At 39.3% G+C, this 23,928-nt stretch overlaps 1 protein-coding gene across 5 annotated transcripts in view; it reads right to left on the minus strand.

Moving 5' to 3' along the window:
- The window catches only part of BCAR3 (BCAR3 adaptor protein, NSP family member), a 113,423-nt gene that overhangs the window by 1,398 nt on the left and 88,097 nt on the right, over window positions 1-23,928 (minus strand). For 3 of the 5 annotated variants that reach the window (XM_069789268.1, XM_069789271.1, XM_069789267.1), the window contains 8 exons: window positions 10,229-10,357; window positions 8,651-9,093; window positions 7,944-8,044; window positions 5,502-6,142; window positions 2,656-2,771; window positions 1,625-1,796; window positions 1,322-1,445; window positions 280-492 (listed from right to left, as the gene is read on the minus strand). In XM_069789268.1, the coding sequence (XP_069645369.1) occupies window positions 280-492; window positions 1,322-1,445; window positions 1,625-1,796; window positions 2,656-2,771; window positions 5,502-6,142; window positions 7,944-8,044; window positions 8,651-9,093; window positions 10,229-10,357 (1,939 nt within the window). Of the gene's footprint in view, window positions 1-279; window positions 493-1,321; window positions 1,446-1,624; window positions 1,797-2,651; window positions 2,772-5,501; window positions 6,143-7,943; window positions 8,045-8,650; window positions 9,094-10,228; window positions 10,358-20,544; window positions 20,752-23,928 lie in introns of those variants that run through there. The other 2 variants (XM_069789270.1, XM_069789272.1) reach the window with 2 other exon arrangements.

The raw sequence follows: 23,928 nt of genomic DNA on the forward strand, positions 1-23,928 counted from the left end.
TGTTCAGTTGACTATGAGTATGCTTAGCAAAAATGTACACTCTATTGCTTACTGGAGAACTACAGCGATGAATAATTTACTGTCTGCTTTTAAACAATATTGATCTTGTCCTCAGCCTGAGTTTCCTGCAGGACATTTGCTACTATCTCAGCTCCCAGGAAAGAGGAGAAGAGTTTTTTGCACTGACTTTTAGTGGCACTTAGGGAGAGACCTTATTCTTCAGATGTAACCCACACATTCTATTAATATGCAGCAGTTTCTCCTACTAGTGCTCCCTACCTTCCAGCATCTGTTCTGCAGTCAAGCTGTACATTTCTGCATTCTGTGCTATCTGACGAGCTGTGGCCAAGTGCTTCAGCATTATTTCGCAGCTTTGGTCACTGCTTTCCCACAGGTCCATGCCTTCAAAAACAACAGCTTGTCGCTCCATCAAGGTAATGAGAGGCATCAGCAGTGGCACTGTTACGTTGTTCTGTGGAGCACTGACAGTCTCTGGGATAGAGTAACAAACAAATCATATCATCAGACATTATAAAACCTGCTAATTGAAGAAGGTATTGTAACTGCAGTATTCTTTTCAAAGTCAACTACTCTTTGTCTTCCATCTTTCAAGTTAACACCTTACCTCAGATACGCCGCTCCTACCAGTTCCCAGTGAACTGACTGGGGGAGAAGGCCAAGACAAATTAGCATTGGAAGACTGAATTTGCTATGGGAGAAGGTGCTGCTGAATTACTAGACAGTAGCACACAGATTTTAAACACATTTAAAATCTGGGTCATTCCAATAAATTCTGTGAGGCTAAAAAGTTTTCCTTCTCTACCCCTTCTCAGTGAGATGTTCAGAGAAATGTTATCTCCACCTTGCACCCCTTTGGAGACCAGAGCTGAGAAGAATCTGAGGTAGGAGCATCTGATGTGATCAGAGGAATTGTCTGACTAAACCATTCTTTGCATTTGAGGATTCATCCTCTGATCCAATAGGCAAAGCAAATAAAAAGCAAAATCTGTTACAAGTAACTCTTGTCTGAGGAAGGAGGAGATTTTTTTTCCCATCTTTGAGGCAAGATGAGGCACAGTGTTTCGGTTTCTGCTCCACAAAGAGGGAGTGTGGGTTTGGGCAGAATGTGTTACATTCTGCATGGGTACATACATGCACACAAGCACATACTTCTATTTCATTGTCTTACACTGCATTATACAAGTTCACATAGTCATTTTAACATACGATGCACAGCTATCAAAACAGCAGCTGCCTCGTCTCCCTACACAGGAAGCCAGTAGTGGGAGAGTTAAAAGGCTAAATAGAAACTCATACTCACTATTCCACTCCTCCTGTCCTTCATGCAAAGCTTTGCTGAACGGCTTCAGCTGTTTTTCATACATAATGGCAGTCTGGGTATAATGATGTCTTAGAGAGGTCCAGGTTTGTTCTAACCTAGTGACCTGTTCATATAAAGTAAAGAATACCCATTATTGACTCCGTAAGCAATTCACAGGAAAAGTACACTGCTAGTGACAAAGTTTCTGTCCTGATGATCTCTCTAGTCTTGAAGAAATTGCATAAGTTAAATAAACCATCAAACAACTCCATGCTTTGGAACATAAAGGAAACAGATTTTTACCTGTGGCATTTCCAGTGCTTTCATAATGGCAGAAAATGCATACAAATCCCCCAGCGAGTCCTTCAGCTCCACTGCAACTTGGATGATCCTATTTAATGTTGCTGCTCTATCTTCCAGATTTCCTGTGCAACCCAAAATATCCACAGCTATTCCTATTGCCATGGTATTGTGCCTGTAAGTGAAACAATTTATACTACTGGTTACAAATTATTACATTAATAATACATTATGCTGTACATGTGTTCAGAGAAAATCAATTCAAAGGTATATTTCAATATCACAGTGTGCCCAGCAAACTTACCAGCATCTTTGTATCGAGCAGTAATGCCGTTATATGGAATATATATACGTTGGCTTTGAATTTGTGTTTTAATAAATTCAATAGATTTTCTTAATATATTCCTACTATACAACATTCTGCTCAGGCAGTGAATGAATGAACACTTTTGGGAAAATTACCCCAACTCCCTTTGTCATCCACACTCAAACCCTGGGACCTTCCCCCTAAATTTCAGCAACCAAAGTACTGCAATCTGAATCAGAGAAGTAGAGAAGCTAGATCAGGGATGGAAAAAACCCTAATTGTTCCCCAGAACTTGTACAGAGGTTTTACAGAAAGCTTTGCTGATCATTTTTTACTTTACTAGATCTTCTAGCCTCTTCCCCAGTTGCAGAAGGCTACTTGCCTTCAGTCTCTTCCACTAACATGCTCAGCTAGATTATAGGTCCCCTGAACTTTAGTTTACCTGAGCTCTTGAAGGAGAGCTGAGAGTGTCAGCAGCTCCGAGGACCCTGCTTTCAGTAGAATTCCCCTTTCCCTGTATTACATGTATGGAGTTGCCCCATGATGTTAAGGAATTTTTCATATGCAAAAAAAAGTCATATGCCATCTCACTAAATTATCTTCTGTCTGTACACATGAATTCAGAAAATGTGCAGGAGAGCATTCTCTGAGGAAATGTAGAGTACAATGTAGCAATGCTCTGATCTTCTGGCCATCTGCCCTGGAAATGAGTAACAGGAACATTTACCTTTCAATTAGGTCAAGGCGCAGCTGATGTCCATAAGGCAAGGTAATCAGTTCAAGACCAGAGTTCACTCCCATAATCTTCCTCATCTCTTCAGAAACTTCTAGTATCCTTGCCACCTGTAAAGTGCAAAAATCTGTGCATGAATTTTGAAACTAACTTAGCCTAGCCATGTAGAAGTCCTCCAGGTTAGTGCAGGGCATATGGAGTTAAGTGCACAGCGTGTAACACTAGAATACAGTCATCTAAGAAAAACTTAACATGCACATTCAGTACCTTACACAAAGAGACCAGTAAAATATTTTTTGCATAATTCAGCCATCAGAAAACATATAAAAGGTGTGACCAAAATGCTTTATCGAACTTCCATCCTCTACTTGCGGAAGGAGATTCATATGCAAGCTCCAGGGAATGTGATGCTCTCTTGGCCTCTTCCTTGTCAGGGTGGCACTGCTCTTTTTGGCCTTAAAGATGTACACATTTACTTCGCCACCTTCACTTCTAAAAAGACAACTGCTCAGAATGTTTTTGGATAACACCACAGGGTCCTCAGAAGGATTAATTAATAAAAGGTCTTTAAGGAGGACACTGAATGTTGAGTGCCTAATGAAGGCAGTATGTGAAAGCTGACACCCTCACCAATTTGTCTTTGCTTTTTAAACGTACAGTATTAGGTACTGGTTATATCAATAACGATTATATATGCTAATCACAAGCAAAACCACATTAATATGATAACGTGAGATTATCTGCTGGTTTAAGGCCTGTATGCCAACACATTTACAAACCAATCTGCCTGCTGTTTCATGATACACCCATCAGCAGGCTTTCTTGGTTATGAAAACATGAAAGCAATCTGGCCTACCCAACAAGCCTCACTGGTACAAAATCTAGCACTGTAGAGAAACCTGTTTCGCTTCTAGAGATGCAGGAGTGATATGAAGCCCCTGGACACACACTGATTTCTACTCCTTTGTCACAAAAAGCCCTCTCAGGCATGCAAGTGGCAGATTTCACTCCATCACTTACCATATGGGTGCTTCTTTCATAATTAGAAATGTCATTATTTAAAAGGCAAACTGAGCTACTGATGCCATCAGAAGACCTCTGAACTTCAGCCTTATCACACATCTCAGCACAAAGCATTTATTCTGGCCAAGTTCACATGCCAGTCTCATTGTATCATGCAGTTCTGAGCCGTGCAGTAGTATGCAACAAGTTACCAATAAATGACAGTCATTGGCTCAGCACTGTGAGATGAAGATTAAAATAGACTTCTCTACATGTCCTAGCTAGTCACTGTTCCTGCTCCAAAATCCAAAAATCTGTTTCTGTAAAACACTCCAGTGACTCCTAATTAATTGTACAGGCTCCCACACTTCCAGCAGGCCAGTTTCCTTGGCCCCATTCCAAAGTTTATAGGATTTAAATTCAGGAGGCTAATAATGAGGTAAGTGAATATAATATATATATAAAACCCCTCACTACTTCTCTAAGGCATGCATATCCTATGCCTTCAAGCAGCATACTCTTTAACAATATATTAAAAGTCATTCTGGTTATTGTTACTAGGTTAAAGGAGGAAAAGGTGAATTTTGGAGCTAAAATGTTAGAGAATGCTGTTACTACTCTTTGAACCATAGTAAAGAAGCCACAATCTATCACTTCTGGAAAGACCAAGCGGTTGTGGAGCCGAGTTTTTCTGAGTCACCATGTCTGCAGGAAGCCTCCCTTAGCAGCAGCCAACACTGCTACTGAGGAGGAAAGCTGTGTTTGCTGTTGGCAGGAACCCAGCAGCTGGCAGGCACTCACACAAACTTGTCCCACTGCTGCTCCGGTGAACTGCCCCCATCTCAGACCTATGGTGTGAATCAGTGCAACAGCACACTAGCAGCGTTTCTTCCGGAGCACCACCATTCCCACTTCCTTTCTTGTCTGAAGTGGAGTTGCCCAGTAAGTAGCCATGTACGTTGCTTCTCAAGCTGCTCTTAAAAAAATAACCACCAAAAGCCAACAAAGCCCATGACACTTGGTTCCTGTAGCTGCTCAGTGGCAGGTACAGCACTCATCCCAGAAAAGTGGTACAGATTCAACTGCAGTTGCATTTCTTTTATTACACAAAGTCATCATCTCATTAGGAGATGACTTCTCTTGTCTTTCCATATTTCTGATGCAATAGCTGATCTTCAAGCCCTGTCAGCTGAACAAAGTCTACATTGTTCTCTGTGCTGTTAGGTTTTTCTAAACAAGTCCACTAGCAATACAGTTCTCTCACAGGAGAGAAATGCAGAAGTCCTGACAGCTATTTTCCCACAACGCCTATCCAGCTGTAACACAGAGACTCAGAACAAAGATTTAGAAAAGCAGCTAGTTTTAGAAGTTTAAATATATTTAGTTCCATTGAACATCTTATATTACGGTCAGCAGTATGGCAACCAGGTAACGTCTGTCTACTCTTTGCCCTTGCAAGCTAACTAGCTATTTCCTGTCACGAGTAGTTCTTTCCGCAATGGTTTACAGCATAGATAGCTCTTCCTCCGGTATAGAAGAAAAGCTGAATCACAGATATACAGCAACCAATAGGAGATTAAAAAAGATGTATGGAATACTGAGAATTTGAGTCTAAAGTCAAGGATAGTGGGAGACCTTTAGTCCAAAGGGTTTGTTGACATTCTTCAAATGGAAAAAAAAACCCCACCATCCAAGTCAGTCAATACATTATTACATTAGCTGCAAATCTACCCATTAATCTTTTCCAATCAGTTCTTTAAAAAAATCTAAACTTGCACATTATAAAATAAAATGTGAGAAAATTAATTTATTTTCTTTTTTTTTTTTTTTTTTTTTACCTTGCAGTCCATTCTAAGAATATGCTGTGCAATAATCTTTGGATTGTTGTTGGTGAAAAGCTCCTTAACTCTTCTTAACATTGATGTTTCCAATGGCTTGTTTTCAGCAGGAAGTAGTTTGGATTCAAAATCATTTGGTTTAAAACTAGACACAGTCTCAAAAACAGGTGCAGAAAAGATGCCGTCTTCTTCAGCCATCCCAGTTGAAGCTTCTAAAGGATCTGCAAAGTTCATTGTAGGGTCATCTTCCAGGATCAAATAGTTTGTTCCAGAGTTCCTGAATGAGTGTGTTGCCCTCTCCTTTTGTGTCAGTTGTTCCACGTAGCTGTTTTTCTGACATAAATGTTGTTTTGTTGCTGCAGGATCTCTGGCAGGGCTTAGTTCACAATAGTGTCCTTCTGAACTGTGGGAAGCCAAAGGAGAATCTGGGGGCTTCATCAGGGGTGCTTTGCTGGGTTTAGGTGGAGGCTTCGGGCAGAGCTGACTGTCTGATCCTCTAAGAGCTTCCCCTACTTGTGACTCGGAGGTGACTTTCTGAACAACTGTGGGCCTTAGAGAAGGTTCACTGCCTGTTCTAAATGCAGGAGAGCTTGGACAGGAGTCTGCATCTGCTTCAGGTAATTGAGATGGTTGTCGTAAGCCTGCAGGGGAAAGTGGGATTTTAGAAGGCCAAAACACATGCAGTTCCTGATGCCTGTCCCAGGGTTCATCTCTTAATGCTATTTCCTGAGGAAAATATTGTCAGATCATGTCAATTATTCACTGACAAAAATGTATATGAAATTATATTTTGAGGAATGAGCTAGCCAGCAAATTCCATTCACTTGCTGATCCTCCCAAAATCCCAGATACACAGAACAGCTGCACCGTAATATTATTCTGTGGTAATGCTGACAATAATTCCAGTCCCTGCTGCGTACATAGGCTATACTGTCAGAGCTGGATAGTCTCCATGGCTTGGAATAGGAGGTTTCTTTGTAACCTGATCTAGGCTATAAAAACAGAAACTTCCAGCCACACCACATAAAAGATGAGTCATTTCTGAGTGACAAGTTTGAGATGAAAGAAAAGTTTCCCAAAGTCAAGCCTGAACGTGCAGTATGGTATGGAAGGAATGAATTTCAGGGATGGTAATCTTTTTGCTAAACAGTAGCTGATTTGAAGAGCTGGAGAAACACATCCATATACTTCTGTGTATTTATGCCTCATCATGTACTCATTGCATACACAAACCTCAGCATCCAGTATAGGACTGAACCCTATATCAGACATTCCCAATCTGCAGTTCTCAGTGCATTTGCTGGTATCTACAGCAAAGTGGCCAGCTGCATCATGTGGGCTTTACTGCTTGTTTCCAGCTGGCTCTCAATTTATGCAAACAACCAAATCTGCAGATCACAGCCTGTCACCGCTCATAAGCAGTATGCTACCAGAACCTGCTCGGAGGACCCCACGACAAAATGCACAGCAGTACTCTTCAGGTTAACAGTTACAGTACCAAAAGAAAAGTTCTTGCAGCCATGGATTGGAATAAGATAATCAATTCAACTACAGATGGACGGAAACTTGTTTTATGAATGTCTGTCCATCCCACTGTTAAACACAGGAGCACACCCTTTCTATCAAAATACAGTCTCACTATACAAGTACTTAATATTATCTTTGACTCCAGAAGTCTTTCCACAGTAGGCACTATAAATGTTAACAGCTACTATATTCAAAACAACTAGCAGCCTTGGAAGTCAAACATTAGAATTTGTCCACATGGGAATAGATGCATCATTGCAAGCTTCCTTACACAGTATGTTAGTATGGAAACAATTGCTTAACTTCTGAAGAATCTGAGAAAGAAAAAGCCACAATCAACAACTGATCAAGTGTTGGTACACCTTGTATCACTGGAGGAAGGCAATGACAGTGGCCATGGAACCAGACAGCAGCAAAAGGAATGAAAAGCAAAAGGGATGGTGCAGTGGAGGGTATAAGAGTAATGCTTTTCTCCTGGTGAGGAACACCACCACATCTGCATACTTTACCCTGAGAAAAAGCAGTTACCAGGAATTTCGTGAAACACCGCTTCTATTTAATAAGACTTCTGTCAGAATGACATGAGTGAAACAAGTCAGTTCTTGTAAAGCACAAGTGAGGAAAGGTAATACTGTGAAAAAGGATATTAATGCCAACTGTAGCTGTCATTTTTTTGGTGTGGAAGCCTGCTGAGTTGTGTGCTAAGGTACTCAACTAGCTGGTGCATTGTAAATAAAAACCCTGTTCCAATGACTTAAAGAGCAAGCAGTATGCTAACACAGCTTACATTGGCCATTAAATGTAACTGTATATACAGTACTCGGAACACCCAACAGTCTCGCTTTGGTCTAAGTGTAACAGACCACCTGGGCATGCACAGATTCTAAGTGTGAAACATTTAATTACAAAACATACCTATTAGCAGATAGCTCTCTGACTGGTGAGCCTTTAAAGGGAATCTTTTCTCCAGAACGTGATCCAAACTAGCTGGCTGGCTACCGCTTTTTTCTTTGTTTCTAGGGTAAACAAAAATGCAAACAAAACCATATCAATATATCCAACATTCTTAACATACATACCTAATTGCCAGAAATATCATTATCAGTGCAAGGATCATTAGCTTTCCACTTGGGCAGCTTGTAAGAATAAAAGATACACTTCATGCTGTTGCGGTAGCAATGAAATGGGCCATAATATGTGTGACCTTGTAGCATTCGTGAGGGTGTTTCTTTGAATGTTGAGAATGGAAGATTTGATTTGGGACACTGAAATTAGGATCCATTATCCCACACTTGGTATTTTTATTGCAGAAGTCAAATATGGAAGGAAAGACTTCTCTGGAGCAGCAGCAAGATTTTATTTTAATCCTTTGTCTTATACTAATCAAGATTTGCCAAGTCACTGAAGAACAACTTGCACTGCTGTTGTGCTTCCAGAGTCTACATTTGCTCTTGCTCTATGGGTTTGCTGATTTTTACGGCCTAAAAAATCCTTTGCTAAAAATCAGCAAACCCTCACTCTTAGTCTTCCATCTAAAATCAGGGTGAAAATTCACATCGCCTACAGTGGGAGCTGATAGAGTTACCTCATTTCCCTCCATAAGGACAGCAAAATTCAAGTACCTCAGAAGATTTCCTCTGGGTATGCTCTGCTCCGGGGATTGCATGCTGGATATACCAAGACTCAGCCTTTTTGCAGTTTCTGTTTTTCCTTCAGGGATATTTGGCTCTTTTTGTCGGACTGGAGTTACACCATACTTTTCTTCTAGACACCTGAGAGGCACAGTCCTGTTGATAGGCTGAAAAATAATTGCTCCACTCTGCTTTGATATTGGTGTGCGATTCCCAACATAGTATCTAACTAAGCCGGGGATACTGTCGAAACTTTCAAGTTCAAACTGATACTGAACACGGCAGTAGGCTTCATTGAGTCTTAGAACTGTTCTGTTGATTTTAAAATGCTGAGAGGTGTTTTTCCACTGACAGGTAAGAACAAAGTTCCCAGGACTGGAGAGAGAATCCCTGATCAGAAAATCTCCATCTCTCTGAACTAGGCCTTCTGCTACCTTTGAGGAAAAAGAATTATACAAAAAAAATACTTTCAGAATCAGAAAAAACATAGTCAAACAACCCATCACAACAAAAGAGTCTTAAACATAGGACTTAATTTGGCTGCTCTGGGAGGACAGACAAAGCCAGAAATACAAAGCAAAGCATGAAGTGTGGTAGAAGAATGGTGTCTCAAATTCTAAGAGGAAGAGCTCATTGCACAGCAGAGATTTGGAGGAGCTTCTGAGAAAATGCCCAGCAGCCAGAAGCATGACCCACTTTTGCATATGTATTTCTTCTAGTTTGCTAATAGAAAATAAGGCATGAAGGGAAAAGCAATGACTCAGGATTTTAGTTTCAAGCATCTGAATAGCCAGTCACACTGAAGTTGAGAAGCCATTATTACAGGACCCCAGAAACTGCCCTTTCATTATTACCTTGAGTGACGGAAGCGTTCATTTCTTCTTCTTTGTGAATACTGCATAGTACTAGGAAGAGTCAGAGAAATCCTGTTTTTCTGTTTTGAGCTAGCCCTTCCCTGTGATAAACTTCGCACCTAGCAGTTAAGATTAAGAGCAGGTATGTGGCTGCCAGGCCTGCTCTCCCGACGCGGGTGAAGGGCAGCAGGCAGCTCGCAGCTCTGCGGAGAGCCGGGCATGCACCGGCGGGAGGCCCGCAGGGGGAGCTCCAGGTGCTCTGGGAACCTCAGCTCCACTCCAACGCCAGCTTTAACGTATTTTTAACTACGTTTGTAAGGATCAAAATTAAGTTACTGCATAGATTTTGTTGTGCGGTTTTTTCCCTCCCAAATTCCAAGTGCAAAAAAGAAAATAAGCACAAACATTTTAACTTTGGTTAAGAATACCGAACCAAATGAACGGGGGGTATTCTCATGTAAAGCTTAAATTCCATTTCCACCTTTATTCAGTGCACACAAATCCTGAAATATCTGTATTTTCCACCAGCATCTGCCCTGAATCCTTCCTCAGCCTCATTTTATGCCAAGCTGTGATAATACCATGGTTTTCACACGAATAAACAATACGTTTCTCCTAAATTAATGCAGGTATCAGAGATGTGTACAGTACTTCAGTGCAATTCTGCTTGTCTATAAAGGCTCAAAGCACATTTGGCAATGCAAAGACCACATACCTGCCGAGGAATACGTCCGTGGTACCAGGCGTGGCTACGCAAGTCTTCACTGCTTAGCTGCAGTTCTTCCTCTAACTCCTTCTTCAGTTTTTCTGGGCTGTTGTCCATAACTTGCCTCTCCCTAGAAAACTGCAATAAAAGATTAAAAGCTTCTACTGTGCCAAGTTTAGTGATTAACATTTTACCTGGCTTATAACTTCCATCACGTGATCTGCACTAGCCACTGGAATGCAGGTGCTGCTTTTAGCAGGCTGGCTTGACTTCACTCTCTAGATTATATTTGCAAAATCCAGCATTCAGTGAGATAACATGTGATTGTTATACACTGCACGGAACAGAGCAAAGTGTTCTGTCTGTACACCAAGCTAATAATGACACACCTACAAAGTCACTTCTCTTACTTCCTCTTCCCACAAGAATTCTAACTATACCCCAAAAATGGAGCTGGACCTGCCCTGCTCCAATATTCTTCCCCCTGTTTAAACTTCCATTTTAAATTCAGATTCTTTCCCCCTCCCCCCTCTTTGAACCCGTCCAATTAAGAACATTCCAAATGCATCAAGACAGGCTAACCTGAACATACATAGTTGTTCAATACTTCTGTTGCACTAAAAAACAGTTTGCCAAAGTAAAATTTCAACCTTAAAGGGCTTACTTCTAATGATCATTAAGTCTGCATGTCCAAGATGTTCCCTTCTTAAGGGAAAAAAGCTCTTGTTGCCCCTTAGCACAAAAAGCATGATATCTGCTTGGAGGTATCTCCATCACCACTATACAACTACTGTAAGATTTTCTGGAAAATTTCCATCTTCATCTCTTCTTGGAGTACAGCTTCCATGCTGGACCACTCTGGCTCATTAGTCCTTCTTGTGGATGCAGTGCTGCTAACAAAGCAAGGTGCAGTATCTTCTCTAGAGAGTTGTCATGTACTCTTTCATAAGCACTCAGTGGAAGGAAGTTCTCTGGACTTCATTAGATTCTCTAAGGGCTGGGGACTCCAGCCCGTCTCTACTCTTGCTGAAGAGTTTCCAAAGCCTAAGATACCCAAGAGAAGCAGGTTCATTGCAGGGAACATGTTCTACACTGATCAAAGAATCGGAGTCTACCCTCTCTTAAAAGAGATTACATTTTAAAAACGAGAGGGAGAGAGGGAGAGAGGCCTCCAGTTGGAGAGCAGACTAAAATGTAATGTTTTGCCCCAGTGCATTATGGATTTTTTTCTTAGCTCTGGATATAAGCCGAAGCTCACAGGTTCCCTTCACTGACACAATGATGTAAATATACAACACATATACATTATTTAAAAAAGAACTGGGAATGCTCACCCACCAATCCTATTCTTTCTGTGAACACTGCTGTCTATAACATTTTCTTCTTCAGACTGAATACTCACACCACCTAACCGTGGGAGCAGGTGGCATACATTTAGCACTTCTTTCAACAATCCTCCCTGCAATTTCAAGCAGACTGAATTACAACAGATTACTAGACAGCAGATTTTTGGTGGAATAATGCCAGAAGAGGCATCCTGCTGCCAAGACTATTTAAACATGCTGGGAGCCCAGAGAAATTCTAAGATAAAGTCTCCTCTTCTCTCTGCTTTTCTCAGAAAACTAAGGCTTCTCTTAGATAAACACAAATGAGCATAGTAGCTTATACAGGAAGGCAATAGATAAAAACAACCTGGTAAAGAATCGCTTTTCACCTCAGTTTTGCTTCTGTGAACCGTATCAGGGTGGTATTCATCCATACAAATGTGGTTCAAAAGGGACAATCATTTTCAACAAGGAGTAAATCCTTTGTGCTTTTGTACAGTCAAGGTCTTTCACCAACTCCTCCCAAGCTTTACGAGAAGAAAAGTCTGTGCAGGAACAAACCAGGCCACAAAAAAAAGACCTTCACTGCAAGGGCTCTTTCATAAAACCATGTACAACATGAAGAGATTAAGTTACTGGGTATAAAAAGAGTCATAGAAGAGGCTTAGTGAGGACTCAGGTCCAAGGGCATATCGAAGTATCAAAACATAGTCAAGTAAGGCCAAAAATCCCCCTTACACTCCAAACCTCTGTGACATACAAGACTAACATAGCTAAAGGACTAGTAGCACATGCCTGCCACCTTTTATTTCCCAACTGAAATGGTTGGAAGCCATTTAAAGCTGACTGGCATTGATTCCAGAATTAACAGCCATTTCACTACCACTACTACAGAATGATAGCGAGTATTATAGCATTTACATAAGCTGAGGGTAGAGTGAAGAGCACACAAATTGAGAGCAGACCTTTCAAGAGCACCCTTCCCCTGACTGCACAAGGAAGCAGCTGGAAAATTTTAAAGTACCCCCCTCCAATCTAAACAACAGTGTTCAGCTGTAATGGTATACAAATCTATTATATTCATAACTGTGTATTTTGCTGATCATCTGAAAGGAACTACTACTTTAACGTGAATTGTATTTAACTCTTTGAAAGATGCTTTTGACTGAACAGAGATCTTAAAAAAACCCAAAAGCTACTGTACAAATTACCATCATTCCAAAAGCACCTCACTGTATCCCAGTGGTAGGCAAAGCTATTGTAAATGGAACAGACTATCACATACAAATGCAATAACTGGATTTGCTTAGGAGAGCTAGACTCTTAGCCAGCAAAAAGAGCTATAGGTCTTTGAGTATGGATTAATTTCATCCATTGTACTGACACAAATTATCTTAAAAGAACAGCATGATCAAGTTACAGATACACACGAATTACAAAGCAGCAGAGAAACCTAGAATTTCTTCTGGTGGTTAAATGGATTTTTCACTACTCGAATGAACGTAATGAGACACATATTGCACTTGAATCACATCTAGCAACACAACAAGAAAAACATTTAAGGAATCCAAACCAACTAAATTGTTAACATTCATGATTACTGGTTTGTTAAAAATCATCTCCACCATGGTCTACCATACTCAGCATAGTCTGATTGCCAGAGGTCAGCCATCTCCTGCAATGAAGCAAACATGCTTAAATAACCCTTATGCAACTCTGAACTTAGTGGAAGAACTCCTGTGGCTAGCACAAATCCCAAAATACACAGGGGGGAAACTGCCTAAGTAAGCAAGTTTAGTAATAGCATGTCTTCCTGGACAGTTTTTTGTTGTCCGAGACTGATTTCTTATACAACCTACATCCATTAAAGGAGAAGTGTGACTGATGAACTCTGTAATCGTACCAGCCTATGCCTTCCTATGCTAAATGCTATACGCCAAGGCCTCTGGTCCTGCAAGAATCTCTGCGCATACACTGAACTTCACACCATGCAAATAAGGGCTCAAAAAATCATTCCAGGCACAGCCTGCACAAGCATGTTAGTCTGTAAATAAGGAAGAGTGTAAGCTTAGAACAGCGTAATTAGCTGTGTCAATGGGCTTCTTTTAAAAGAAAAGGTGACCCATTCCACACAACATGATACTTCAGCTGCATTTCCCAATAGCACCCAAAAGTTAACAGGCAGTAATGGTATACAGTAAATTTGCACTAACTTCATAGTGACAAACCTTCATTTAGTATTATGTCCTCAGTTTATGCCTTTGTCTAAGACACTTTGTTGGCTCCTGCCCAATGACAGAAACCTGAATTTACATTTACAGCTAGATAGTGAAGTGGATGGTAAAAAAAATTTTTTTTAAAATCTAGGGCAAAAATTAAAGAATTCAGTACATTCTACAACAAAACACGGTTGAAGCGACACAGGGAAACTTCCAGTTTAAATTCTTTAAGATTTCCAAATAGTAACAACCGTGTCAGAGATCCCTGGAATATAAAAGCAAATCAAGTCATGAGAACTCTTTTCAAATACAGATGCTTCTCCTGACCTACAAAGAACTCCCCCTAAGTATGTGCTTTCCAGAACTGTTTGTTCATATTTTGGTTGCATTGTTTCCAGTCCTAGTCCTATTTTAAGATATTCCTGCCATGCGAGTTTTTGTGAACAGGTCTTTAAAAGAAAAATACAAAACTATCTAGCAATACAGTATTATCAACCTCCAGCAAAAGCCCTCAATCCTACTTACATACCCAATGGAAAACCTAGAGAGCTAAGAGTTTGGGGGGGGGGGGGGGGAGAATTTCCGGTCAGCACAGTTATTTTAGTGTTTTTAATAAATGTCATGCAAGTTTATTATATTTCACAAAGGATTTCTTCTTCAGGGCCATTCAACTAAAAGCAGACTGTGCATACAGATATAAGAAGCTACCCTTGATGTTACATATTATCTTACATTTCTTTCAGGCAAATATTAATCTAGCGTACCAAAACCTGGAAGATATCAAAGTTTAAGGACGTAAAACACCAAAATATGATCTTAGGGTAAACTTAAAAAGGACTTGACCTACCAAGATATGTTGTACCTAGTACCTATGAAGCTTGTGAATACATTTTAATGGGAATTTCTCACAATAATCTGTTGTTTGTACATCCAAGGGGTTACTTTCCTTCGAGTGTTTGGCCCTCTCCACAGGAAACTCGCTGTATCAAGCTCTTGTGTCAACCATCCTAGCTGAATTTATCACATTAGATTAGAATAATTTTTAATTGTGCCGAATCATCTACTGTGTGAGTTTGGTGGTAAACAAAATAGAAGTCTCAGTTATTTCTGTTGCCTACTGGCAGTGGATTCTTTCTCCAGTTCCCATCTGCAACACCTCCAGTGAAGTACATGTACCAATGGAATATCAAAATAGCTGAGAGGAGAGTCACACAGGTTTCTACGTATATACCCAAAGTTGCATCTTACGTGTTCTAGCTTTTGTGGCTTACCTCAATTGTTATTAATTAATTCCTCTCTAAGGTGATCAAGTGGGGTTTTTTTGCTTGTTTGTTGTTTTTTTAAACAGCTTTAATTATGAAGGAAAGACTTTGACTTTTTAGACACAGTTTGGCAGTGGTCCAAAAATCTGTCATGCTAGGTCATCTCCTTCAGTTCTGATAATGCAGAATTTCATATCACCTCTCTTTGTATCCTTCTGGCAAAGTATTATTTACTTAAAGCACAGCCAAGGACTGTTACAGGTACATGACTACAGGTGGCCACATTTCCATCCAGTCTCAATCATTTTCCTGTGCTTTGCACAGCTCTGCCAGCTGATATTTAAATTAGCCCAAGAAGCAGCCTTGGAACCACTTGATTTCCTGTTGCTTTGAAGGTTTCAAGAAAAAAAGAAAAAGAGATAATTATTAGGGATAAATGAGAACAGCTCTGTGAAAACTGAAGTGTGATTTGATTGAGGAAATAAGTCAAGCCAGTACCTTTCTGAAACTTTTAATAAATGTACTGTATCTATCTAAACTAAACCTGTTATGGCTTTCTGCCAAATCCGTCTTTTCTCCAACACTGGAGGCCTGCTACATTTGCTTAAGTGCACCATGAACTCTGAATTACAACTTTCGGACCTTGTAAAATCACTAGGTCCTATAGAATCTCCCAATAAATGAGGAGAAATGGGACATACTCTGTGATTCAGCAAAAACTTAAATTTTGTGAGATTTACATAGCTGTTAGCCAAGTGGATAATTTAACAGAAAAGAACAATCAACAGAAAATGTGAAGGGGATGCTGGGACAGGGACAGGAAATACCAAAAGGGAAGACAAAGATGTGAGATGAGAAAGAAGGGAGGGGACACACAGACACAGGACACTAAAAATATCTGGAAAAGTGAAAGAATTAATGAAATTCTTCTATTTCCAAAACACTACAGAGCAATCAACCTGTTCATACAGAAAATGAACATTTTATTGTCAAAGTTCCAATTCTGGATCAAGATATACTTCACTGGCTGCAGGGATCCCTGAAGCCTCTAACCCTGTGCTCTTGTGATCCTCATTAGACTGCCTGTCTGGTACTAGGAGTACAAGCATTTTAAAATATACAGTTACACCAATTTCTAATGTGTTTTAATTTTATTTATAATGAGTACAATGTATTTCATTTCACTTGTAACTCTACTAATCGGTCACCAAAACCAACAGACTTGTACTAGGCATTTAAAATAAGACCCATGTGGAACCAGACTCTCCATCTTTCTTTGAAAACATTCTTATCAGTCCTTATTTTCTCATGTACAGAAGAGTAGTATCATTAGCCAAGAACTTACAAAATGACAAGAACACATGGACAGAGTTATTTCTGAAATAGTTTTTTTGAGGAAGAACTAATGAGCAAAAGGGAGTTTATAAATTTAGGAAACCATTTTCTGATTAACTTGGACATTTTGAACTACAATGGTGGCAGCGTTCTTCACAGGGGCAGTTTGCTCTAATGTTCCACAATGCACAAAGTTCAGACAGGACTGTAACAAGTGCTACATTAAGTAACAGGAGGTACAAAATGGATGATAAAAGTCTCTTTGCACAGATGACTGCCAACTTCTACAGGATTTTATTTGTATTTTCTAGTGGCCTAATTGGTCGGTTGAGAAATAGAATAAATAATATATAAACTTTTGCCATGCCCAAGATACATGAGAGAAATCTAAAACTACTTAGAAAGATTAATTAATGCAGGAGAATGGCAATTTTGAAGCCACAAGACTTCTGTGTGCTTATTTAGGTAACAGGTGACAATTTTTGAGGTTACTGATGAAAAGATAACAAATCACCATGAAAATTTCCATCAAGACTATGATGGCTCTTTAGAATCAAATAAACTCCATCATGTGCATGTTCTCAGTCTGCCACTATGAATAACATAACCTGCCTGACATTCACACAAAAGAAGCCATTTTTTATTAACTAGTGAGATATTTGTTTGGGAGGAAGAAAATAAAAAAAGACTTTTAGTACCAAGTTCAGTCTAATGTTCACTGACGGTAATGGAAAGATTTAATTCTAGCGGACTCTGCATCCACCTTCCACTACAACACTACATGGATAACAATTCCTTAATTTTCTAGGTGACCACATTCAGAGCTAGGAGGACAGCCTCATTTCTAGAATACGGATCCTGAGAAATCCTGAGTTTAGAGTTAGTTAAATCCTAATCTCCTCACTCAGTGACCCTGGGGATTTTGACTACCAAATCTAAAGGATTTTAGAAATTGTGTAGTTTTTTTGTTTTAATCTGAGAAATACCTAAATGAAAGGTATTACCAAGAAGCTAAATGCATAAATATCTACTGGAGAATGTTCCCATTCCCATCGAACAGGAATCACTTACAGAGCACCAGTGGTCCCTGTGCCATCTATATATTTATGACAGAGGGCATACTGCAATGAAAGTATGATAAACTGTATAAAATTACCACGGAAAATTGAAAACAGTTATACTATGTAAGACTCATCAAAATTCAAATTCAGTGGCAAGACAATGGGGAATCAAAGTTCAGGGAGTTATACAAAATTTCACATCATTTTGGTAAGTCAGTCTTTTCCCATCTGGCCCCCTCCAACAACAACAAATCTAACATCAGAAAGGCAGACCCATAATGCTGGGTGGTGATGACTTGTAAATTCATGTTATCAAATCCAACTGCTTCCACATACATGCTGAAACTGGATACATGAAGCCCAAGGATGCCAGTGAAACAGATTTAGATCATCACATACTGAAGAAATATTAATTAAGATCTACTATCTATAAAAAGTGTTTGCAATTCATCCAAGATAAGAGATGGCACTTGCAATAAGTAGCTGTTTATAAAAGGCTTCTTACACATGCCACATTCATAGCATCAGTACATTACCCAGTAATGAGCTAGATCAACATGTTGGAAGTTTTAAAACTTGGCAGTCCTGATAATTTGAGTGGCTTCCCCTTTTGCACAGCTTCAGCTGAGGGTGAATCATAGCAGAGAATTAAGAATGAAAATACTTGAACTTCAAGGTCTTTCCCTCCGATCATGACAACCATACTAGCTAGAACTAAAAAAACCTGTCTTGTGGCAAAGTTAAGTTTATTAATTTAGACCTCTTCATTTTTTTAAGTCACTGTTTATCACTGATCTAGTCATAACTTAATTCTTAACTTCCAAAAAATGCAAAAATTAAAGAACAGTATTTTGGCTTGGAAGTGGCATAAGTCATGATTTAGAATTCTCTCTTCACTTTCTTTTTTTTTTCTAAGAACAAATAAGAACCCCTCACCTTGAAGTTTCCTTTACTTTCCCCAAATATAGAAGCTGACTTTAACTGTAAACAGCTATTAAAACCAAATGGGATTGCAAAAGGTTCTGACAAATCATGACTGAAGAATGATTTGATCCAGGTTCAGATATTCCACACTGATCATCATATTTTCTATTAACATATGGGAAAACAAATCAAACATCTGCCACTGAGATTCTAATTTCACATGCTAAAATTAAGTACAGCAAAATATGAGTACTCAAGTGCTGTACTGTTTCCTGTGCTTTGATGGGACACAACGAGGCACCATCTCTGAGCTTGGCCACATACTGTTTTCAATTGAATCGGACAACATAATTACAATGAATTTATCTCAGTGCAACAAAAAATCTCAATCTCTCAGAGGTAGCTGTGGACTTTAGCATGCTTATTTATGGATCAATTTGGTATTTCATCACAATTGTAACTACTATTAAAACTTAAGTATTTATCTCATCTAATTACACAAACTGATTTTGCTTGAAGCGGTATGTTTTCACACACTAAGTAAGAAGACAACTTAGGCTCAGTTATTCATCCCATCCTAGGCACTTTGGCATTTCATGGTACGTACATCATTTGGCCCCAAGGTGCAGACCTTCCTTGGTTTGACCACCAGCTGTTTCTATACCTACAGCCGCTTTCTCTTCAGCAAACACACCCCAGTTTCCTACCATCAGAACTTCTTAAAATAGCTGTTCATCAAATTCAACTAATGCTAAATCTGCATGCTGGAACACATGCATTCAAATCTATTTTAAATGCTGCAAATCTCTTTAAATAGAACCTTATTTTTGAAAGAGCCCAGCTGTAATTTGTTTCTACATAAAAGGTTTTATTTTTTACCCTCCATACAGCAAACGGTATTAATGTTTCAGTTTCTCTAGAGACTATATGGATCAGACTAAATGGAAAGTTGCCATGACAACACCACCATTATTTTAGGTATTAGAAATTCATGCCAAGTTAAACAAAGGGCATGCATGGTCAAGAACAATGATTTTATAACTGTTCTGACAGCCAACAATAAAACCCAATGTCATTTTTAAAGTTTAGAACAGAAGAGTTAAGCCTTATCCTTAAATTTGGAATGAAAATGAAAATTAATTACAGTAACAGGAGAGCATCTTTAGCTCTCTATTCTGATGATAACTTCTGACATTTGTCCCAGTGAGAAAGAGAAGACAGTCTGATCAGAGTCACTTTTTCAGTGTGTCCAAAAGACTGAGCCCCACACCCCACTATCAGAAATGGACAGTTAGAAGGCTAAATAACTGAAGGAGAATGGGGGCAGCTGTTCCCAACTTTTAAGTGCCTCCATCAAAGTTTGAAAGCCAACAGGCCAGAAGATAGCAACCTTCACATCCTTCCCCATTGCAAGTGCTCCAGAAAATCTATACATATTACACAGTGACTTACAGAGCTGACACTTTGTTATTCAAAGAACAATTCAAGCATAAATCTAAATAAAAAGATTTGAAAGCTAGGTGTAGCTCACAGATCCTCAAAAGTAGATACCTCACCTGATTACAATTCAATTCCCAAGTCACTTAGACAATTCCGTATGTGTAAGCTCAAGTAAGTTGGCTCAAAATATTTAAAAAGGCTTTTTCTTTGCATATAGTGCATTTTTTTATAAAGTGAAAGATGTCCCTGCCCATGGCAGGAACGTTGGACTAGATGATCTTTAAAGGTTCCTTCCAACCCAAACCATTCTATGAGTACATGATTTTGTGAATTTCTTAATTTTAGAAGTTCTAAAATACAAGGACAAGTCCAAAACTGTCCAAAAGTGTTTAAAAAAAACTGAGCTCCTGAGCACAATTGCCTATGTTTTCAGTAAATAGCTGAAAAAATTAGGGAACCAAGTGGTCTGATAAGTTAAATTCTGAAAGCTTGAAACATTGCTAAAATTCTCTTCAGCAAGTCCCAAACCAACGCATTTTTAGCTTAGTGCCTAAACATAAAGACAGTCAGCTTCAAGCTTATGAAACTGAAAGTTGTTTAAGCTTCTCTCTGAGAGAATGGTGAATTCTAAAGATGTTCTTTAGAACAGAAACACACTGTACCCAACCATTGTATAAAAACAAACACTTCCTAACAAAACCTAACAGCATTACTGACTAGCACACTGTGTGTTTACTGTTATTGAAAAAGGGCACCTACCTTGACTCTCATCGTAATAGACTTACGATGATAAAAGCAGCAAAGTGCTGCAATCAGCATTTGAAAAACATTATAGTCCTTGGGCATTTTCAGTTCTGCTGTTTGTGGTTCCTCAAGACTGAAGATAAATGATCACTATTAGCAGTTTTCATAGGTTTAGCAAGCTCTTTAGTATCACCACTGTCTGCCTGAGCTGCTACACCCCCCTACTCACATAACAGTCTGGACACTTTCCACAGCTGAAGCTGATGCTATCAATTCAGCAGCCGCTGGCATGCCGGCTTCCAGCATGCCATATAGAGAGTGCCAGAATCCTCATGTGATCTGTTTCACTCACCAGTGAAATCCTAGCTCCTCTATCTTGGCACCCCCTGACTCAGAGATGTATTTAAGCCACCAGCTCAAGGCAAACTTCTCTTCTTGATGAGATACAATACCTGACTGTCTCCCTGTGCTGATGAAGGTTTAATCAGTTGCTCCAAGCTCAATAATGCAATGCCTCTATCTGCACCATCAATAATAACACACATAAAACAAAAACAAACAAAAAAAAAACAAAAAAAAGAAGAGGAAAAGCAGTTGATTACTGTTTGACGACTGTTACTCTTCATACTCAAATAAGAATTACATCCTTAGAGCTTAGGTAACCAAGGAAAATTATAAATCTGTTCATTTTTAATTAGGAAGCTTCTGGCAAGCAGCCCTTGGAACAAACAGGAAGAAACCAACACTGTCAGCATGGTCAGTATTAGTGGTGCAACCAAGGTACCTCTAGTATTTAAAGCTATCAGTGGACAGCTTTAGCTTGGTGACAGTCCCATGGGATTGTGCAAACTGCTAGAGAAAGAAAAAACTGAATTCAGGAACACTTCTGATTGGTAAAGTGAAAATAAACACTAAAACAAAATAAAAAGCAGCGGTTTTATTTATGCCTGTAATTCTGTTCTCTTGGACAGCATAGTCCATAGCTTACTGACCAGTAAACCACTCATCAGCAAAGAATCTATCCTACAGACCTCAAGGCATTCTCAAGAACAAAGGCAAAAAAGGCAAATAACTTGGCTAATTATAATAGCTGTTAGAGACAAGACCTCACCTCCATAGCAGCCCAACTGACAGACTTGGAGAAAGGAAACAAAATGCACTGGATTGCGGGGTACAAGAAAGCCTGTAACACTTAAAAACCAGAAACTTTGAAGAGATCAGTCACTTATAACTTGGATGGTACTGTTTTGGACCTCAGATTAGGAATAAATTAGTCCCAAACAGTGGTTAAAAGGAAGAGTTACTTGTCTTTTTCCATCAGCAACAAATATATTCCATAATTAGGAGGGCATATATATTAAACGCTTATTGATATCCTCAGGTATCACTTGCAAGGCAATGGTTCTCACCTAACAATAGAGTATCTCCTTCCCACACTGACTGAACAACCTGAAGTGCCCTCAGCGCCTGCATCAAGCAACAGGACTTGGCACATAAACCAAGAGGCAGCACTGAGCAAAGAAAAGACATAAAATGTACACTGCCTTTCAAGGCAAGTGGGATGGAGAGCCTATCCAAAAAGAAAAGGAAAACTCAGTCTTGATAACAATGAAAAGGAAGTGTGATGTGTAAAGTTCTCTTACCTGTTTGACCACCTAAGATTTGCAGGTATCTAGCACAAAGGTAAGCACTAAAACCAGAATGTTCATAAAGCTAGTCAGACTACTTGGCCATGAATAGGAGGTGTTATGCCTGTGACTCTTGAGAAAAGGAAAACTCTGTACGAATAAAAGATCAGAGCATTAAATGGACTGAAAAGTGATTACTCTGGCAAGGAAAAGGATGAAAGACTGGCTCAGAAAAGCTGAAAATAATGACTTTGAAGATGGAGCCCTGCTATAGCTGGGGAGAAGAAATGCCTCTCCAAGTAGTTTATGACAAACTCAGACAATGAATGAGTAGATAAAATACTAAGAATGTAAAACTATTCTCCTTTTCTCTCTACTCTATGCTGCAGCATATTTTAATTTATTTTAAGTTCTTTTTCCACTTTGAGGAAATCCATAGGATTGCTTTAGCAGGTAGCCAGAGAACAAAAGATGAAGATACCCTGCAGAACTCCTAACACAAAAGCCTCAACTGTGACTTGTCTGGAGTTTTTTGGTACTGTTGGAGGACATCTCATCAAGGACTGTATTTTTGAAGAATCTTAATCAAGAAGTTCTTACAATAACACCCTAATCCAATTTACAGAAGGGGGGAGGAGGGGAAATAACAAAAAGGGAAATGAAATTCAAGAATGCATCAGTCAAGGCATTTCTGCTTTATACTGATGGTGAGAAAGTATTAGTATCACTGCACAATACACCAAGGTTTCATTTGGAATATCATGAACAGAAACTATCACGACAAGTAGCTCAAAATTCATCTATTCTGGCAGCAGAAACCAACCGGTTTACTGGGCCACTTTTGCTCTGAAAAGAATTAGAAGTTCCAAAAAGCAGAGGAGTTCTTTATGGGGTAAAAGGAACAAGAAGTATTATGACCTAGCAATGAGTAAACCTACACTCGAATTTAGACAAACGTTCTCAATCATCACCAAGAATAAAAAACCCCAACTTTACAAAAAAACGTGGGTCGGAGTGGCAGTTCTAATAAGAGTTCAACATGAAGCACTTCATAAAAAGAAAAAACAACACCCACATCCCCATAGTGGCATGATACAGTACTTGTGACAAGAGAGAGGATGCAGTATCCTTTAGGTATTTGTGTTTTCCTACTTTGTCAAGTTCTAGATTGCAAATCCAACCATTATTGTAGTTCACCAGCTAACACACGTGTATTTCCCCAGGCCTTGATAACTTTACACGTACATTTGTGTCTTACAGAAAGACCTATTAGTTTTGCAACTTCTTCTATGACTCGTTTACCCAAGGATTCTTACTGATAATAGTTCTGTTGGTCTAGTTTGAATGATATCATTCTCAATATGGTTCCTTCCCCCAAAACAAGTAGTAAAAACTCAAGGGAGGCAAAGAACTAAGTTTTTGCATATGAATTGTCTCCCTGAGCCTTTTCAACAGGACCTAGATTCCCCCTCTTTTCCCTACTGAGAGCAAAGGGACATAATGGGTACATCTTCAACAGATTCCCTAGACTGTAGACACAATCTCCCCCCTTCAATGGGAATAGCACAGCTCAATCTGGACAGTAAATCTGGCCTAATATGTATTCAATGTGGGCATGTCTATTTTTCATTTGAAAGGCTTGTTACTAAGCAGCAGTGAAAAAAGTTTAAGTGTTACATCCACAGCTCAACATGAACAGCAGGGCATAAATTACAAATGGTAATTGCCAGTTCCTCATTTCCTGTCTGTAATAGAGTAAGTACAGAATCAA

This window comes from Haliaeetus albicilla, chromosome 8 (genome assembly GCF_947461875.1).
Source record: "Haliaeetus albicilla chromosome 8, bHalAlb1.1, whole genome shotgun sequence".
Classification (NCBI taxonomy): Eukaryota; Metazoa; Chordata; class Aves; order Accipitriformes; family Accipitridae; genus Haliaeetus; species Haliaeetus albicilla.